Source organism: Enhydra lutris, unplaced genomic scaffold (genome assembly GCF_002288905.1).
Source record: "Enhydra lutris kenyoni isolate GAN:26980312 unplaced genomic scaffold, ASM228890v2 scaffoldscaffold10, whole genome shotgun sequence".
Lineage (NCBI taxonomy): Eukaryota > Metazoa > Chordata > Mammalia > Carnivora > Mustelidae > Enhydra > Enhydra lutris.
Genome location: NW_019154094.1, coordinates 32451588 through 32470655, shown reverse-complemented (window position 1 = coordinate 32470655; position 19068 = coordinate 32451588). Strand labels below are relative to the sequence as shown.

At 36.3% G+C, this 19068-nt stretch overlaps 1 protein-coding gene across 1 annotated transcript in view; it reads right to left on the bottom strand.

The window, feature by feature from the left end:
- The window catches only part of LOC111144105 (contactin 6), a 303309-nt gene that overhangs the window by 236538 nt on the left and 47703 nt on the right, over positions 1–19068 (bottom strand). The window contains exon 2 of the mRNA XM_022498236.1: positions 4798–4934. Within this exon, the coding sequence (XP_022353944.1) occupies positions 4798–4852 (55 nt within the window). The 5' untranslated portion in view covers positions 4853–4934. The remainder of the gene's footprint in view (positions 1–4797; positions 4935–19068) is intronic.

Here is a 19068-nt window from a genome sequence, read left to right as displayed (position 1 = left end):
GGGTCCTGGGATTGAGCCCCATGTCGGGCTCTGCTCAGTGGGGAGCCTGCTCCTCCTCTCCTCTCTCTCTCTGCCTGCCTCTCTACCTACTTGTGATCTCTGTCTGTCAAATAAAAAAATAAAATCCTAAAAAAATAAATAAATTTCCTAACCTGTACTAGACAAGATTCTTTCCATCACATGGGACAGCATCTCAATGTAAATTAGCCTTATATGAGAAAGGGACATCTTACTGGCTTATCTACATAAAGTTCCAAAGGTAGAATTAAAAAAAAAAATTGTGCTTTTCTTCCCTTGGATTGTCCTACTTCTGTGTTAACTTCATTTTCAGACAGACTCTCCTTTACAGTGGCCCTGGGTATATCCTTCCACTAACTAGAACAACACAAATGCAATGCCTCTCTGTCATTTTATTTTAGCAAAAATCTAGATTTGCTACATAAAATATGTAAGTAGATTGAAGATTGAAAAAAAGGCAGCGGATGTCCTCTTTGATACTTCCACATTAAGTACTCTCTACTGTGTTGCTCATACAGCAACTTGTACTTAACTGCATATATTGACTTACTTGTTCGTTCCCCTTTTTAGACTATAGGGTGAAGGGGGCAGGGACCAGGGCCTCTTGTTTTAGGTCAACAGCTAGCTCAGTGCCTGGAACATATGAGCTACTAACACACATCCGTTGAATTGAATGGAACTGCTTTCTTTAGTTTATTTGATAAATATTTCTAGACCATCTGCTAGGTGATGAAGAAACAGTAGAGAATATAGCAGATGGAAATCACTGACCACATGGAGTTTCCATTCAAATGGTTTGAAACTTTTAAATATTACTAGAACTTCATCTCAGAAACCCTATGACAATATCATTATAGCACACATTTATTGGGATAGACTAGACCAGTTGTTTCTCAGAGGAAATGATAAGACTAAATTTTTTTTCTTTTTTTTTTTCGAAGATTTTATTTATTTATTTGACAGAGAGAGATCACAAGTAGGCAGAGAGGCAGGCAGAGAGAAAGGGGGAACCAGACTGCTTGCTGAGCAGAGAGGCCAATGTGGGGCTCGATCTCAGGACCCTGAGACCATGACCTGAGCCGAAGGCAGAGGCTTTAACCCACTGAGCCATCCAGGCACCCCCTAAATTTTTTCTACTTGATAATAATGCAAATAGGACCAACAACACTGAATCTCATTCATTCATTCATTCAACAAATGAATGAATCTCTGCCAAGTTTACTGAATCTCTGCCAAGTTTACTGAATCTCTGCCAAGTGCCGGGAAGATATAGTCCCTGCCCCCTGGAGCATAAGATCTAGTGAGGAAGAAACATATTGCCTTGGTTTCCTACAGCTCCTATAAAAATTATAACGTCATGGCCTGAAACAACACATACTAATTTTCTCACAATTATGGAGGTCAGGAGTCCAAAATGGGTTTCACATGGCAGAAACCATGGTATCTACAGGGTCACACTCCCTGCAAAGGTACAGTGGGTGAATCCATTGGTTCCCTTGTCTTTTCTAGCTTCTAGAGCTTCATTCCTCTCATTCATTGTCTGATAGTCCCCTCCTCCATGCTTAAGATCAACAGCACAGTATCTTCAAATCTTTTTCTACTATTTTCATATTGCCTTCTGCTCTGTGTCCAAATCCCTCTCTGCCTTCTTCTTATAAGGGCACTTGTGATTTCCCACATGGATTTTTCAGAATAATCTACCCATCTCAAGATCTTTTTAACTTAATTACATCTTCAAAATCCATTTTGTTATTTAATGTAAAATTCAATTTCCAGAAACTAGAACTTAGATATTCTTGGGGCTGTTATTTAGTCTATCAAACACATAAATAAAATAATTTAAAAATATATGATTAGCGGTTAGTATCTTAATGAAATGGGCCTTAGTTTTCTCACAATATTGAAAAAATGCTAAGATAGAACAATAGAGCTTTTAAACACTCACAATTTAAAAAATGTTCCAGAATCATAACATACACCTACATGGACTATGATTTATAGTAAAGGCTTAAGGACCTATGTCTATAATAAAGGTGGTAGAAGAAGTTGTAAACTTAATGAAAACAAACAAATCAAAAGAAAACAGGAGAAGAGTTTGGGGGCAAAATTTTGTTTTACTTTAGAGTCTAGGGGTGCCTAGTTGGCTCAGTTGGTTAAGCGACTGACTCTTGGTTTCAGCTCAGGTCACGATCTCAGGGTGGTGAAATTGAGCCCCAGGTCCAGCTCTGCACTCAAGGCAGAGTCTGCTTGTCCTTCTCCCTTTGCTCCTTCCTGCCACTTGCTCTCTCTCTCAAACAAACGAACAAATAAATAAATAAAATCTTAAAAAGAAAGAATCTGGGAAGATTCAAAATACCAAAAGTTTCAAAAGATTATATCAGTGAAAACAGGAAGGAAAAAGCAGGTAATTGTAAAAGACTTGCTAGCCTTTCAGAATTTTTTTTGGTTATTTATTTATTTATTTTTTATTGTGTTATGTTGGTCATCATACAACACATCATTCGTTTTTGATGCAGTGTTCCAAGATTCACTGTTTACGTACAACCCCCAGTGTTCCATGCAATACGTGCCTTCCTTAATACCCACCACCATAGCCTTTCACAATTAATAAAAAGTAAATTTTGGGAAAGCAAAGAAGATATTTTACATAGGCACAGAAATAGCACTTCCTCATAAGAAAATCTAATTTTCCAAACTAGCATAGTATCTGCAAGTAGGAAGACACACCACGAAATCTCTAAAAGCAAATAAACAAACAAATAAACAAATTTAAAGCAATGCTCTCTTGTGTATACATTATCAAAATCCTTACCTCTGGGGCAATGTTTAGATCAGACTATTTTATTTAAATAGCTATGGTTAAAAAAAAAAAAAAGAAAGAAAGAAAAAAAGATCCAGTCTGTTCTTTCACAAGGAAATTGTGCACCAAGGACATATGATTATTTTTCCCTTTAGACTAATGCAAAAGGACATGTTGAATCACATCCAATTTGGATAAATAAAAGTTAATAGAAGAATTGGTGGATTTCTCAGATCTAATATACATTCTGAGAATAATAATTTATTTTAATTTAACATAAAAGGTGTTTTAGAGATACTACGCTGATTCAATATACATATTTAAAGGGCAAATGTTGATGCTAAATTTTGACAGGAAGCTGAAATGTGAATGTATGTGAAGTGGGAAGAGAATTTCTTATTCACACATGTATAATTTGGGGGCACCTTGATGACTCTGCTCTGTCCTTTTTTAATCTATTACAAAAAGAGACATTATTATTTAACTCTGAATCTTTGTTACAGAGAGAAGTGATAGGAATCAAAATAATGTAATCACTGGAATAAATATGACTACCACTTCTAAACACCTTTATTTATATGGTTTTGTGATTCTAATGGTTAATTTCTACATATTTTAGCATTTTCGTAGCTTTCAAGATTAGTGTTATCTTTCCATTTCTTGGAATTGCTATTAAATATGTGTCTCTTCTAAATATGTGCTGCTTTTCTGGCTTGTAAATTACTATGTTAGTTTCTGTGTTCTCCCAGTATATTACTGCCTTTTTTTTTTTTTAAACAAATATATGAACTTCAAAAGTACCCATTATTACACAGTTGGTAGGAAGCAGCATGGCATGGTGGAAGGGCTGCTCTGACAGTGAGATAATCTAGCTGATGTCCAAACTTTGTGACAACTCAAATAGGTAAAATTGACAATTAAGAACAGAACTCTATGATCTTAACAGACCAGGGCTGGTGATTTAGAAGAAATGGCCAATATTACTCCCTTTTTTATTTCTGTGCCCCTTTATATTATAGCTTTGCAGCTTTTCTATCAAGAGATGAAGTATATTTCTAAACCCCTTGAATCTGGACTGGTCTTGTGACTTAGAGTGGTTAAAAGAATGTAGCAGAAATAACACTGTGACAGTTGCAAGTCTCAGCATCATGGTATTTTGCATGCTCCTGATTTCTCTAGTCACTCTAAGCAGTCACTATGTGAAAGAGCCCAGAGCCACAGAGGATGAGATCACCTGAACCAAGGCTGATGCAGCCTAGTTGTCTCAGCTATGAATATCTTCCACCAGCCTAGTACCAGATGACCTAGGCGCTGACCACAGATGTTATTCACCTGAGCCAAAACTAAAAGAACAGCCCTGAGTGAGACTATCTTAAGTTGCCAAATTTCAGACTTGTCAACTAAATACATGGTTATTTCTTACTTTAATCTACTTAGATTTGGGATGGTTTGTTACACAGCAAAAGCTCACTGACACACCAATATTAACAGATATAGTTGAGTAGAAGAATTCATATCATTGAAATGGGAAGAACAATTTCAAAGGTTATTTCTAGTTTTGATATAACATTCTTTATCACATTTTCTTCTATTTCAATATAGTTTTATACCAAATTTTAAATTTGAGAGAAAACAGATATTTCAACCTTAATTTGCAATGACTTCAATACACAGGAAATAAAAAAAATAACTATTCTTCATTGTTTATTGATGCAAAAATCATTTAATTTCATCCTTCCACAATAAAAATTTCATATTTGACAATTTATAACTAAAATATTAGTTCTGTTTAAAAATAGGGCTTGATACATTTTTTTAAGGATTCTATATTAGCCATAGAAATTACCTTAAAATTTTTGTTTATCACATAGTAATTCAAATAATATAAGCATTAAGCATTTGAAAATTGTTTCACATATGAAAAAAAGTAAAATGCCAATAGATTATCAATCAAAACTCATAATAATAGAATACATTACCTGCACAAGTATTTATGAGTGGCAGCAGAATTATCAGTTTCCATAGCAACCTCATTTCCACTTTCTGAGGTCAAAATTTCTCCCATACAACCAGCAGGAAAAAAAAATGTCTATCTTCCAGTCAGTATCTCAAGAGTCTGAAAAAAACAAAATTGTCATGAAATGACAAATATACAAATATGAGTACTTAAAAATGTATATGAATTATTGGACATTATTTAATCTATTATGAATATATTATTATCCAAAATAAAGCAATCTAAATGTCTACCTTTTATGTATATGTATGTTTTCAAAGTTTCTACAATTTCAACTCATATTTCCATAATTTCAGTTCATACCTTTGATACACATGTTATTTGCTATGAGATTTGATGTAGTAGATAATGGGTGCGATGCAATTCAATTGAATGAATGTATTATGTAGATTAAAATGTTCACTATTAGAATTTTGAGTTTAACTGCTTTTGAAATGTTAATGAGGACTAAAAACTTTCAATGAACTCCTGTAATGCTGTTGTTTCCCTTATTTTTTATTCTACCCCATTAGAAATAGGATAAAATATTACTCTATCTCATATGTGTTAACAGTGATTTTACAAATTTCATGGACTTTTCTAAGTTTTTTTATTACCATTTTTGAGAATATATTCATTAAGAAACAGGACCTTTCCTAACATTATGAGAACTAGAACTAATATTGTGCTACAAAACACGCAAGAAATGAATTTCTGGAAGTATTGTCTTTCATATATGGCACATCCATTTCCTATGGTGTTACATCATAATTTTCTCTAAATTATTTTGACAGTTAAGCTATCCAGTGATAAATGAAATTAAGGTGAAGTGTTTTGTGTTTTTTACTTCAAAAGAGAAATCTAATAAGGAGACTCTTAAAACTCATGATCTCAAAAATATATATATGTGGAATAAGTTCAAAATAGAGTCAACTAGGTTACATTTGATAAAATGATTATATAGAAATGATAGGACACTTTGGGGATTTTTAACTTACATATATATATATTTCTTGTAACTTCAAATATTTTTGGAAATATGTGGACTTTATTGTGATGCTAGCAGATAATGACATTTTTAATGTTTCCTGATACATTTTTAAATTTTAAAACCCTTTCTTTTCTTTCTGTTGCTAATTACTTCAACTAAAGTCAAAACTGTCTATATTCCACTTTAAGTTTTTGTAAAATCTAAGTTAAATGCTTTCAAATTTAATCAAGGAATAAAAAATCCAAAGGAAAATAATATTCAGTCCTACCATCTTATAAGAGACACAAACATTTAACAAAACAACAAAATCAAGCACAGATATATACATTATTGAATGTTTATGTGTGGTAAGTATGGTAAATGTTTTGAACTGAAAAATGAAATCTGGATGTATGGGATAAGGTTCAAGTAGCATTTCTGAGCTGAAACTTGAAGGACAGGTAGCTCTTAGCCAGTCAAAGAGTGGGTGTACACGGTATGGGGATATATAGGGCTGTGGTGATTAAGATGGGTAAGGATGAGGAATGAGACTAGCAGTCTAAGCAAAAGGGAAAAAGTAGGACATGGTCCTGAGGCAGGACAAAGTATGCTTTTTCAAAGACCTAAAAAAGAACCAGTTTCATGACATCAGAAGGACAATGGCATAAGACAAGGTTGGAAAAGGAGAAAGAGGCTCAAATATGCAAGGCCTATAGGCCATGTAAACAAGTATGGGTATCATACTTTCAAATTGTAATTTAGGGTTTTAAGCAGGACCGAATCAATTTAATTTACATCTTACAAACATCACTCTGGCTGATGTGGAGAAAGGAAGGGATGGACTGAAATAAATTAAGAGGTTATTTTTGCAGTCTAAGAAAGGAATAATGATGGTTTTGATCTAGAGTAGTGGAATCTAAGATAAAGATAATGCGATCTGTGAATAATCTTCCTTCCTGTAATCTCTTGTCTTTTCAAATGCATATGACTATTACACACAAAATTATCTTTCTAAAACAAAGATTTGGTTCGATTATGCCAGCATTCTCAAATCTTTGATCATTCTCTATTGTATAATCATCTAAAGTTTTTGGAATTGTATTCAAGATCATATATAATGAATTTCTAACTCTTCTTTTCCAGCTACATTACTTGGTAAACACCTGCAGTATAGGCTTAAGTATCTACTCTCTATTTACTTTGCATATGTATCATACATTATCTCCATATGGACACTCTTTGACTTGCACAGAATTCCCCACCGGAGCCTACATCTCCTTTAAAAGCAATGCAATGGTAACATGACCATACATCTCTATTTTTCCCTGACAGTTTCTGTTTATTGAAATGTCAAAGCACAACTTGTAATAGTACCCCTTCCTCCTCAAAAAAGTTCTAGTATACAAGATAAATTATATGACACACTTATTTTTTTTTAATTTTATTTATTTATCTGACAGACAGAGATCACAAGTAGGCAGAGAGGTAGGCAGAAAGGGAGGCAGAGAGAGAGGGGGAAGCCGGCTCCCTGCTGAGCAGAGAGCCTGATGCAGGGCTCGATTCCAGGACCTTGAGATCACGACCTGAGCCAAAGGCAGAGGCTTAACCCACTGAGCCACCCAGGCACCCCTATGACCCACTTATTTGATGGACATTCGTTATTTCTCCAACTCAGCAATTTTTTCCCCTTCTTTTGATTAAAGCTCTGAGACTTTCTTTTGAGGAACCACTTGCCTAAACACCCTCAGTCCATATTACTGGAGTGGGATTGCCTCCACCTTCTAGCTCCAGAGATGAGGATGTAACCAGGGCCTTGTCAATCAGAAATCCATTTACCTCACTACAGTGTTTTATAAAAGGAGGAGCACATAAGCCAAACCAGTCACAATCAAAACCATGACCTCTGTCAATATTATTAAGATGATTAAGTTGCTAACATAAAAATTTGTTGATCCAATATAATATAATATTTCAGAAGGGCTGTCAACCCAATTTTGTAAATGTGGTTAAAAACTCTCAATTCCCCTTGGAAGACAGTTTACTAAGTCTTCACCCCAACTATTTCTTTTATAGGATCCAATACTCCTGGGTTATAGTGCACACAAACCCAATTTCTAGCAGTGTCCAGATACCTAACACTCAGGAATGGTTCCTTCTTCCTCGGGCTGGTATAATTATTCCAAATATGCAATGTCACAGAAGCCCACAAAATCTAGCTAACCCCACCCCACCTGATATCCATGAGTTGCTTCCTACTTTCCCAGCTGGCTTTTATCCTGTCCCTTGGTACACTCCCCTGCATGGCCCTTGTCCCATCTCAGTCTGTAAGAAACAAGAGTTCTGCTTCATCCATCACAGTTTTATATATATGAATATTATTGTGTTTTGTTTTGCTATTCAAAAAACCTATAATCATACCTGATACCATGAAGTTATGAAATCACCTGCCATGCTTACATCCCTGGAATTTCCAGACATGAACCAATAAAATGAAATTTTTGCCTAATTGTGTTGTATGTTTATCTCTTGCAACCAAAATCATCTGAATAGTACATTCATTCTTCACCCTGAATTTATATGAAGTGTTTCTCAAAGACACCAGAGCAAACTGATATACCCCGAGACTTGTATTTATCAAAGTTTCCATTGCATTGCCAGAATTTTCATCCCTTACCTTGAAGATAACACCATATATCATACTTGCTAATAATACTTGGTGTGGTATGTAATGTAGAGCTCACAGTTATTCCATAATTTGTGCTTGGTTTGTATTTGATAGCCAAACAATCTAGTATCACTAAGAAAAAGACTAAACTCAGAACCTAGAGACATTGCTTCTACTATTGTCTCTTTCACGTAATCAGCTTAGTAATGCTGAGTGATTCATTTATAATCACACTGACTGCCATTTTCCCCTTATGGAAATGGAGGGGTTTAACCTAGAGATTACCTTTATGTTTGTTCCAGCTCTAATATTCTAAAATTGTTTTATTCAACCCAGCATATAACTTCATAGCAAATATTTCTCTTTATCATCCTGTATGGAGCAAAAGTCTAGGAGATATTTTATTTGGCAAAACTCTATAAAGGTAGATTAATAGCTATTATTTATACATCAGTTGTCATTTGTACAAGTTCCATTTGTAAAAGTTTAAATTACATGAGGAAGGAGAGTACTCTGACTCAATGAAAGCCATCCAAATTAGAAGGTTCTGGTTATTTACTCATAGCCAAATAGCCTAGAAATATTCAGTAGGTAAAATTTATGCTGGTCACTGACACACAAAATAACCACAGGAATTATTTCTAGGTTCCTAGAACCCTAAAGATCATTTGAGGCAAAATAAAGGAGGCCAATATATAAACTTAAAAGAATTTCCAGAGCTCTAAAGAAGTTTCACAAATGTATCACCAGCATTTTGTTTTAGGTGAGGTTTATTTGGCCATGTAATCTTAAACATCATTTTGACCTGGAAAAATGGGAGTCTTGGTTCATGACCCAAATGCTAAGATCACTATTGTATTTGTACTGAACAAACTTTGTCCTCTCTAGGCCACGTATATTTTCTTTTGCTCTCATGGACTTTCTCAATGCATAAGTATTAATTTCACACTTCAACAAAAGAATATGCATAGGTTCACAGTTCATTTCTTGTAATTCCAAAATATATATTTTTTAAATCTCTGAAAGTTAAAATATCTTTGTAAGTTGGATGGGAAAATTCACTGGGTGGTAAAACGTGTCCTGAGTTAATGTGAGGTTGTTCAGTCTGTTTTATCCAATTTATTATGAGTATTTACATGTTTTGCTGCTGAATCAGAAATGGTTGACAGAGCTGTTGCTCACTGAAGGTATTGTCTAAATACATATAAAATTATGCCACAGTGTCCTTTATTTTTTTTTTTAAATTTTACTTATTTACTTGAGACAGAGAGAGAATGATAAAGAGAGGATGAGAGGGGAGAGGTCAGAGGGAGAAGCAAACTCCCTGTTGAGCAGGAAGCCCAATGCAGGACTTGATCCTGAGACTGCAGGATCATAACCTGAGCCAAAGGCAGTTGCTTAACCAACTGAGCCACCCAGGCACCCCACAGTGTCTTTCTAAAGGCTAAAATAGAGATCAGCAAACTACAGAATGATGACAAAATTTGGCTTCCTGTCTGTTTTTGTAAATAAAGTTTCCCTGGAACCCAACATGCCTGTTTATTTATGTACTGTATATGGCTATTTTTGTGCTACAAAGGCAGAGTTGAATAGTTAAAACATATGAGACCAATATGATCCTCAAGAAAATATATATTATCTGGCCCTTTACAAATTTAGTTTCTGCACGTTTTTCCGCTCAACCCTACTCTAATACATTGTAAGCTCTAAAATGTATTTGGCTATAAGGATTTCAGGTAAAGGATTGTGGTACTACACTTCTTTAACCCTATGTATGTACACTCAGCAAAAATATCATCTGTTTAGCAGAAAAAAATGGGTCCTGTATTTTGAAGTAGCTTCAGCCAGTGACTGTCCTGCCTTAAACTGACCTCTTTGTACTATGTGTTGTTGACAAGCATCTGAACCTAAAAAGCAGATAAGAGAAGAATCAGAAACAATTGCTGTGACTGTGAGGTCACACCCAACATTAAGTATTCTTAACTCAGACAACACTAACAGTTTCTTTGAATGGTTCAGAATGACTGCTTTTTTAGAATTGGAAAGCTATTACTCAATCCACTCTTAGCTATAAAACCGTTCACCAGTCTATGAATTGCATACAATTGCCAGTAAACCAGGAATTAATTAGGAAAGTCAAGTATTGGCTAAACTGTAAGCAGTAGGGAAATTGGGGGGGGGGCCGTTGTCATGTTCAACTGTGGCATTCCAGCAGATATGGGAGACAATAGGATTTATCAAAAGAGAAAGATTCTTTTTCTTTTTTTTTTTTTTATTATTTTTTTTATTTTTTTTAATAGGTTTTTTTTTTTTTAAAGATTTTATTTATTTATTTGACAGAGATCACAAGTAGACAGAGAGGCAGGCAGAGAGAGAGAGAGAGAGAGGGAAGCAGGCTCCCCGCTGAGCAGAGAGCCCGATGCGGGACTTGATCCCAGGACCCTGAGATCATGACCTGAGCCGAAGGCAGCGGCTCAACCCACTGAGCCACCCAGGCGCCCCGATTCTTTTTCTTTTAAAAGAAAAAAGGTTTCCAACTTCTGTTTGCACTGGGAACTAGGGACAGGAGCTTTAAAAAAAAAAAAAGAAGGTAGGGTGAGGAGCCCCAGGGTGGTTCAGTTAGTTAGGCATCTGACTCTTGGTTTCAACTCAGGTCATGATCTCATGGGTGGTGGGATTAAGCCCTGCATCAGGCTCTGCACTCGGTAGGGTATCTGCTTAAAAAATTCTCTTCCTCTGTGCCCTGACCTCTAAAATAAATGTCTTTTTTTTTTTTTTTAAGTCAGAATGAATGTGTATGCGTAGCTCTGCAATAAGCCCTTGAAAGGGGCTCATATAGGATTCCAGCAGGTATTCACCTACCATACTCTCAAGCTTCAGAGAATGCTTAAGATGACTTAACGTATCACACTGAAGGACAGAAGGAAAATATGGGAAGTTATTCTTATCCAACTCTCAATCTGATTCTCTTCAATAGTAGAGATAATGTAAGTGATACCGGTCTGGTGATGGAGAATTATGTTCATTAATACACACTCTTTATAGAAATCCTCAGGTCAATTACAAATTATAACTGTTCCTTACCCCTTTTGTACTATCTGAAATGATTTTCTCACTTTGATAGAAAAACAAAGTCCTGATACTACTGAATGGCTTGGTGATTGGTATGGCTCTAAATACAGGGTAATAGAATGGCCCATGCAGGAATATTACTTAAAAAATTGGCCAACTTCTCTCTCTAATCGAGTCTCACTTATGTTGCTTTAGCATGAAAGAAAACCATTGTTGAAAGCGCATTAGTCCTAATGGGCTTTATTCTTCCTCTACTTACAGCAACACTGCTCTGATATTAAAGAATTTTGTAGCAGAGATCAAGATCCATTATCAGATTGTGTGTTCATCATCAGAATAAATGTGCTCAGCACTAATTGCCCTTTTGTTTTTAATTGACCAGTTAATTAACTGCATCAGATAAATTAAAAATCCCAAATCCATTTTCTTCAGGTACCTTCACTGTTGTATTTCAGTGTGATCAAATTCCACAGACGGACAGAAGATAATATGCTTAACAATTTTTACAACAGATTTCCAACCTCAGCATTCATGGAGTTATTTACTATCAAACTAAATCAATAATAAATTAAAAGATGAAATATTTATGATGTGAAAAAAGTCTGGCTTGGAATAGGAAACCCTAAATGCCATTAAGTCAGGCAAAGTAGCAAGATAAATTGTACCATCACATTCTTTGTTTTCAGAATATAATGCTATCACTTATGATAATTGTTATGCCAGCTCTCAAAATAGGCAGTCATAATAGATGATAGATTAGTAGAAAGATATAACACAGAGTGTTTAATGCAATCACAGAAGAAGTATTACTTCTTTTCTTAGAGGAGGCATGATTACACGTTAAGTTGTTAACAGCATGAAATAAATGCAAGTATGTTTGTTATGAAAATAGAATCATTTGCACATTTTTGTTGGTCGTTATTAGAGCAACCAAGCTGTAGAAGTCAACTCAGTCTTCAATACAGCTGATCTCAGATGACTTTTGGTTGAGGAGTCTCGCTGAAAGAGATTAGTGTGGAAAAATTGACTTTCTAACTACTAAAAAAATCATACTTTCAACGGATGCAGAATTTAAAGAAACTGTATAGATGAAATAGGCCAGCCCTTTGCTTGCAAGGGTGAGGACACTGAGGCCTAGAGCAGGTAAATGTTAATTCCAGTTCAGTTCAGGACCTAGAACAGACTTGGGACTTGCTGGCACAACCCTGCCAGAGGGTTCTCCTTCCTAGTTATTCCTCTTGACCTACGACTCAGGGCATGCCATCCAAACCTAAAGGGCTTCAGCTTCTGTGGGTCCATTTTCCCAAATGTAAAATGTGGGTAATTATACCTCATAGGAATGCTCTTGGTGTTTACATTAATCAGAATAAGAGAATACAGGATGGGTGATACTAGTTTGGAGGCTTTGTAATGTCCAATCTCCCCTCCCCTAAAGGGTGACAAGAAATATCTGTTCAGTCAAATCCAAGTTTATTAGACTTACTGCAGAAAAGGAGAATATAACTTGACACAGTCTCAGCACTACCTCAGAAGGGGAAGTTATGGATGATATATATGTAGGATTTTATGGCCTGAGCTGAGTGATTTTAAAGTTGTTCTTGCAAGACGAGAACCCGAGTAGGACTGGGCACAGTTTATGAAATAATAGCTTTAGATGGATGGGCACCATGAGGTGAGACTCTTGATGTGCGTCTTGAAATGTAAGCTTTATCCTGTAGAAGCAAATACTTCCTGAAGCAAATAACTAAATGATTTTTTTTTTTTTTTTTTTTGCTTTCAGTATCATTTAACACAGGGATAGGAATATGCCAGTTTTAGTTCCCGTATAATAGAACGGATGGACTGCTAACCAACCGTGAAAACAGAAGTTGGGAAACTTTTCCTGTAAAGGATCAGACAGTAGATACTTTCAGTTTTGCAGATCTTTTGACCTTTGTCACCACTACTGAAACCGACTATTGTAGCATAAAAACAGTTATACACAAGACAGTCACAGATGGAGTGGCTACATTCTAATAAAACTCTGTTTACCAAAAAAACAATCAAGGACAGACTTTAGCCCGAGGTTGCAGTTTACCAATTCCTGACTAAAGAATGATGGAGAGTAGTGTCTAGTCATTAAGATATTAGCCCAAGCCTACTGAATATTTGGCTAATCTCTGGAATGACAGAAAGCTGAGAGGGATAGTAAACATATCAGATACCAAATTTCAGAAATACTGGGGTTACAAAGAATGAAGTGTGTGCATTTATTCCATTATTTTTAATCCAGATATTTTTGAACTTTGCTACTATATAAAATATACATATAATAATGGTATGTATTATTTTACACACACACACATATATATATATATATATATATACACACACACACACACGCACCTATACATACACACATATATACATGTTAAACAGAAAGGAGCAGATTATTTTTCTTTTCATTTTTTGAACCTTCATTACAAATTAGCCAAAAAAATAATCAAAACAGGAATATTTATAAGAAGATCTCATTAAAACAGATATGGGTGTGAAGTATTTTTGTTTTGTTTTGAGGAAAGTATAAAATCTGGGGAGCAGTATTAGAGCAGCAGAGATGGAAAAAAAAACCTTTTACTTCCTTCTGTGCCTAAAAAAATTTCATTAGAATATGAGAATCTTTTCAAAAAAAATTTTCTGTTTTGCTACATTTTTCAAAGTAAAGAAAAACAAAACAAAACAGATCAGTATAGGTCAAAACATTACCTAAATCTAAAAAATCATATTTAATAAAATATATATTAAGTCTTACATTTAGGTTTAAGAATTGATCTACTTACTTAGAATTGGAGTGGGGTGGGGAAAACTGATTCTATATCAATCAATGCTTATAAAAGGACACAACATACACTTTGGGGTGACTCTGGGGCAACATTTTATATTTGCCTATTTTTTTACATAGTTGTCAAAAATCAGATATAACCAAGATTGCATTAATAAAAGCATAAGTGGTCAAAACAGGGAGGTGTTATTTCTGTCTTAACCTGCACTTATGTAACCACATAGGGGGACTGTATTCTCTTCTAAACATCATGGTTTAAGAGGAATTTTGACAAATTGAAACTCCCTTCGGGGAGCGGGGCAAGGATGATGAAGTGCCTCGCAACTTACGAGGGTCAGTAGAAAGAAATGAGTGTGTTTAGCCTGGAGAAGAGAGGTTTAGCAGGCAGAAAAGAGCCATCTTCAAATATTTGAAGGGCTGTCTTGTGGAAGAAGGATTAGACTTATTATTTGTGTCTCAGGAGAGCAGAACTGTGACCAAAGGGTAGACATTTCAGGGCAGCAAATTTCAGCTTAGTATCAGCCCAGAGCATTTTAACAAGTGGAATTGTTTAGCCAGTGGTTAAGTGTACTGGCTTTAAAACCTAGACAGTCTGGGCTTCTGTCTCACAACCTACAGATACTTAATAGCTTTGTGACTTTAGAGAAAGTAAAATAGCCTCTCTGAGCTTGAATTTCATGATAATTGTAATGGAAAAAGTATTATCTACTGCGTGGGGCTTATATGAGTATTCCACGAAATTGTTTCTACAAAGAGTAAAAGTAAAATGTTTTCTCTTTGAGATACCAAGTTCTTTATGACTAGGAGTATATAAGAGTAGCTGGATAACACTTTTTCTGGATATTATAGATGGCATTTTTGCATCAAGGAGAAGGTTAAATCAGATGGCCTCTTAAGCCCTTCTAAACTTGTAGCTTTTTAATTCTGTATCAGAGTGGGAAGCCAGAAATCTTCAGGACCAGGGTTCCTTAGGTCATGGTCCAAAAGCTAGATTTTTGTAGCAGAATATTTACACAGGGGGAAACCCCTATAACAATGGACAGTTGGGTTTCTCTTTAAATATCTCAAGAGATATTTAAAGTATCTCACATCAGTCCAAATGGCTAAAATGAACAACTCAGAAAACAACAGGTGTTGATGAGGATGCAGAGAAAGGGGAACCCTCTTACACTGTTAGTGTAAGTGGGAATCCCACTGTTGGTGGGAAAGCAATCCAAGTGGCTATATGCAAGATATAGCCACTCTGGAAAACAGTATGGAGATTACTCAAAAAGTTAAAAATAGAGCTACCCTATGACCCAGCAATTGCACTAGTAGGTATTTATCCAAAGGATACAAGCATAGTGATTCGAAGGGGCACCTGCACCCCAATGTTTATAGCAGTAACTTCCACAATAGCCAAACTACAGAAAGAGCCCAGATGTCCACCAAGAGACAAATGGATAAAGAAGATGTGGTACTTATATATAAACTAGAATATTACTCAGCCATCAAAAAGAATGAAATCTTGTCATCTGCAAGGATGTGGATGGAACTAGAGGGTATTAAGCTAAGCAAAAGAAGTCTATCAGAGAAAGACAAATACCATATGATTTCACTCACATGTGGAATTTAAGAAACAAGATAGATGAACATAGGGGAAGGGAAGGAAAAATAAAATAAGACAAAAATTGAGAGGGAGGCAAACCATAAGCTGAACTCTAGGAAACAAACTGAGGGTTGCTGGAGGGGAGGTAGGTCAGGGGAGGGATAATTTGGGTGATGGGCATTAAGGAGGGCACTGGATGGAATGAGCACTGGGTGTTATATGCAACTGATGAATCACTAAATTCTGCCTCTGAAAGTCATAAACAGTGTATTTTAACTAAATTGAATTTAAATAAAGAATTTTTTAAAAAATCTAAAGATCTTACATCACTGGGTCCACTTTTCCACACAGTAACAATACAACAAAAATGCAATAATGACAACCGGTTTCAGGAGTGCTTGGTCCTTTTCCACTGTTTGCCTGTGTCTGGGGGGACCTCGATAGTTTCAGACCTATCCTCACTCTACCACCTGCTCGGTCTCTACCATCTCTGCCTGACACCACCTGGGTGAGAGAGTTGGAAGCAGAGTCCTTTTGGACTATATGACTGCACAGAGAAATAGAAGGAGGAGGAGAAAGAATGAGATACCAGGAGGCTGGCTGAAAGGGAAGATCACAGGAAAAAGAGTAATATGACTTTTTGAAAACTGACTAGGCTCTATGCCAGGGATTGTACATGCACTGTCTCATTTAATTTTCTCAGCAGTCCTACAAGATATGCACAATGACTGCTTTCATTGTACAGTTGAGGGGACTAAAGTTGGAAGGGGTAAGGAATTGAACAAAGTGCAGCCAACTAATCAGTGGCAGAAAAGTCCCTCATTTGACCAGTAACTGGTTTGAACCCTGAGCCTATGCTTTTTACCACAATGGTTAATTTTATAGACTTTACAATTTTGCCCAAAGCTGGCTCTGGGAGATGCAGCTCAAATTTCTTTGCATTGAAAAAGAAAGATCTCTCCCTATTAGAGTTGCAAGTGGATGATTCCTCCTTCATTGTGAGTAATCTGAACTGTTATAAACTGTTAGAACTGTTATAAAGCACTGGGCAAGGGTTCCCACCATGTGCTTTTCAGGCTTAAAAAAAAAAAATAGCATGCAGTCAAATATTATGCAAACCACAAGGTTAAATAAGGTAAACAAAATCCTGCAGGATTTTTCACTGTCTCTGCTACTCAAAGGTATATACATTTTGAAGAGAAAGGTACATAGTGTTGCTAAGACTTCCAGGATCCTGGGATTCTGTTTTCTACAGTACTTTTCCTAGGGTGAATGCCCCAAAGAAGCACTTTGGGAAAACCTGATCCAGGCAAAAGAGCCCTGGACCAGAAAAGGAAAGGTCTCCAAGTCCCATCTCTGCCAATAGCTACTGATACAATCTGAGTTAAGTCTTAACAACCTCTGTTCCTAGGTTGCCCACAGTAAATATTGGGACAGTAGTATCTGTCCTCCTGACTGCTCCTAATTTTTGTAGGGATCAACTAACTAAAGGATTTGAGAGAGCTCTCTCAATTGGAAAAAGCCCAAGATATACATCAGGAATTAAATGACTGAAGTGTCACTCTCTCCCGCGTAACTGATCAGGAAAATTGGCTGGATTCTAATCACTTTAATGCCAATCAGTGATTTTTCTGACTACATTTAATGGCATGTCTTCTCTTTTTAATGTCTGGATGTGTGAATTTTCTGACCTACCTGGAAGAGAATTATGAAAAGAAAATCTATATATTCATATTATCATGAATACATTAAAACTACGCAGTTGTAGGCTCTCTGCTGAGAAAGAACATACTTTCTTCCAGGCTATCCATTAAGGGAGAAAGGGTGAAAAAATAGTGAACACTCACAGCAGGATGTACACTGATTCCATTCTGTTCCCTTTGACTAAGGTTCATGGTCCCTGGCCCCTGGACAATTGGACCTTTTGCCTTCTCTTCCATCAACCTGTCCCCTGATATGTGCTCCCATTGGCAGTCCTGACCTCACAGAAATAGGAGTCCACTCAGGAGGAAAATGCAATTGCCTGTCAACACTGTTCCTGTAAAAGTCTGGGAAATTCCTCAGCTACTGAGAGGCTAGAATTTTGAAAATAATAAAAATAAAAAGGACAAAAGGAAAAAAAAAACTCATTTGGGAACAGGCAATGCCATTATACCTCAGTCTCTTAAGGGCCCCATTCTTTGACTTTTTGAAGTTACAGAAATGGGGATCAGGGTTTTTGTTGAAGGTGTGTTATTCTCATTAAATACATGGTCTTGAGAGGAGAGACTGTGGCAAGAGGCATGGTGGACCGACCTCATTCCCAGCCCTTGGTACCTTCTATTGCCTTTGGAGATAGCATTTGCAGGCAAAACAAATGCACCTATTGACCTGAGCAGACATCTTCCCAAGGGGAGGGCATTAAGATACTGACACAGGTTTCCCCCATTTCACATATGTTCCTTGCCCTCTTACTAACAGGACTTAACTGCCTTCTCATACTTAAAATTCATGTTCGTTTAAGTAATAGCTGCTTTTATAAACTGATCTATGGTGTGAAAGGTGCTCTCTCAAATAAAATGTCTCATTTTAATTTCTTAAATTACCAAGAAAAAGAAAGTAAGGCTCAGAGAGAGTCACTAACTTTCCTAGACCCACAAAGGATAAAGTGTGCATACTCTTTTAAAAGCACTGTTTTCTATTATGTACCCTGCGGTGACTTGGGGCAAAACTGTAAGCCTAATCTGTATCCAGATCTATTCCACTGTGAGCTATTAACAATGGGGAGGGAGTTAAGAAAGGATATGAAAAACCATACTCAGTGCCTTCTGCAGAAGGGTAGACTGGCCCAGCTCGGGGGTGGGGTGGGGCGCGGTCTGGGTGGGGTGGTGGGGGGCGTGGGGGTGGGCATTGAACCAAGGAATCTAAATGGCTCAGAGAGAGTTCACCACTGCCTGTAATCAGTGACATAATTTCAGTGAGTTCAGCAACATTTTGAGTTTCTGAATTCTAAACTGAGATGAGAGAGCAGGCAATTCAACAGAGATAAGTAGGAGGGAAACTTCCAAATAATATAACAGTACTTCAACTATTATTAGGTCAAAAGCATATAGATGTATATGCCTGAGCTGGAACTTGTACCCAGATCTTTTGATTTCA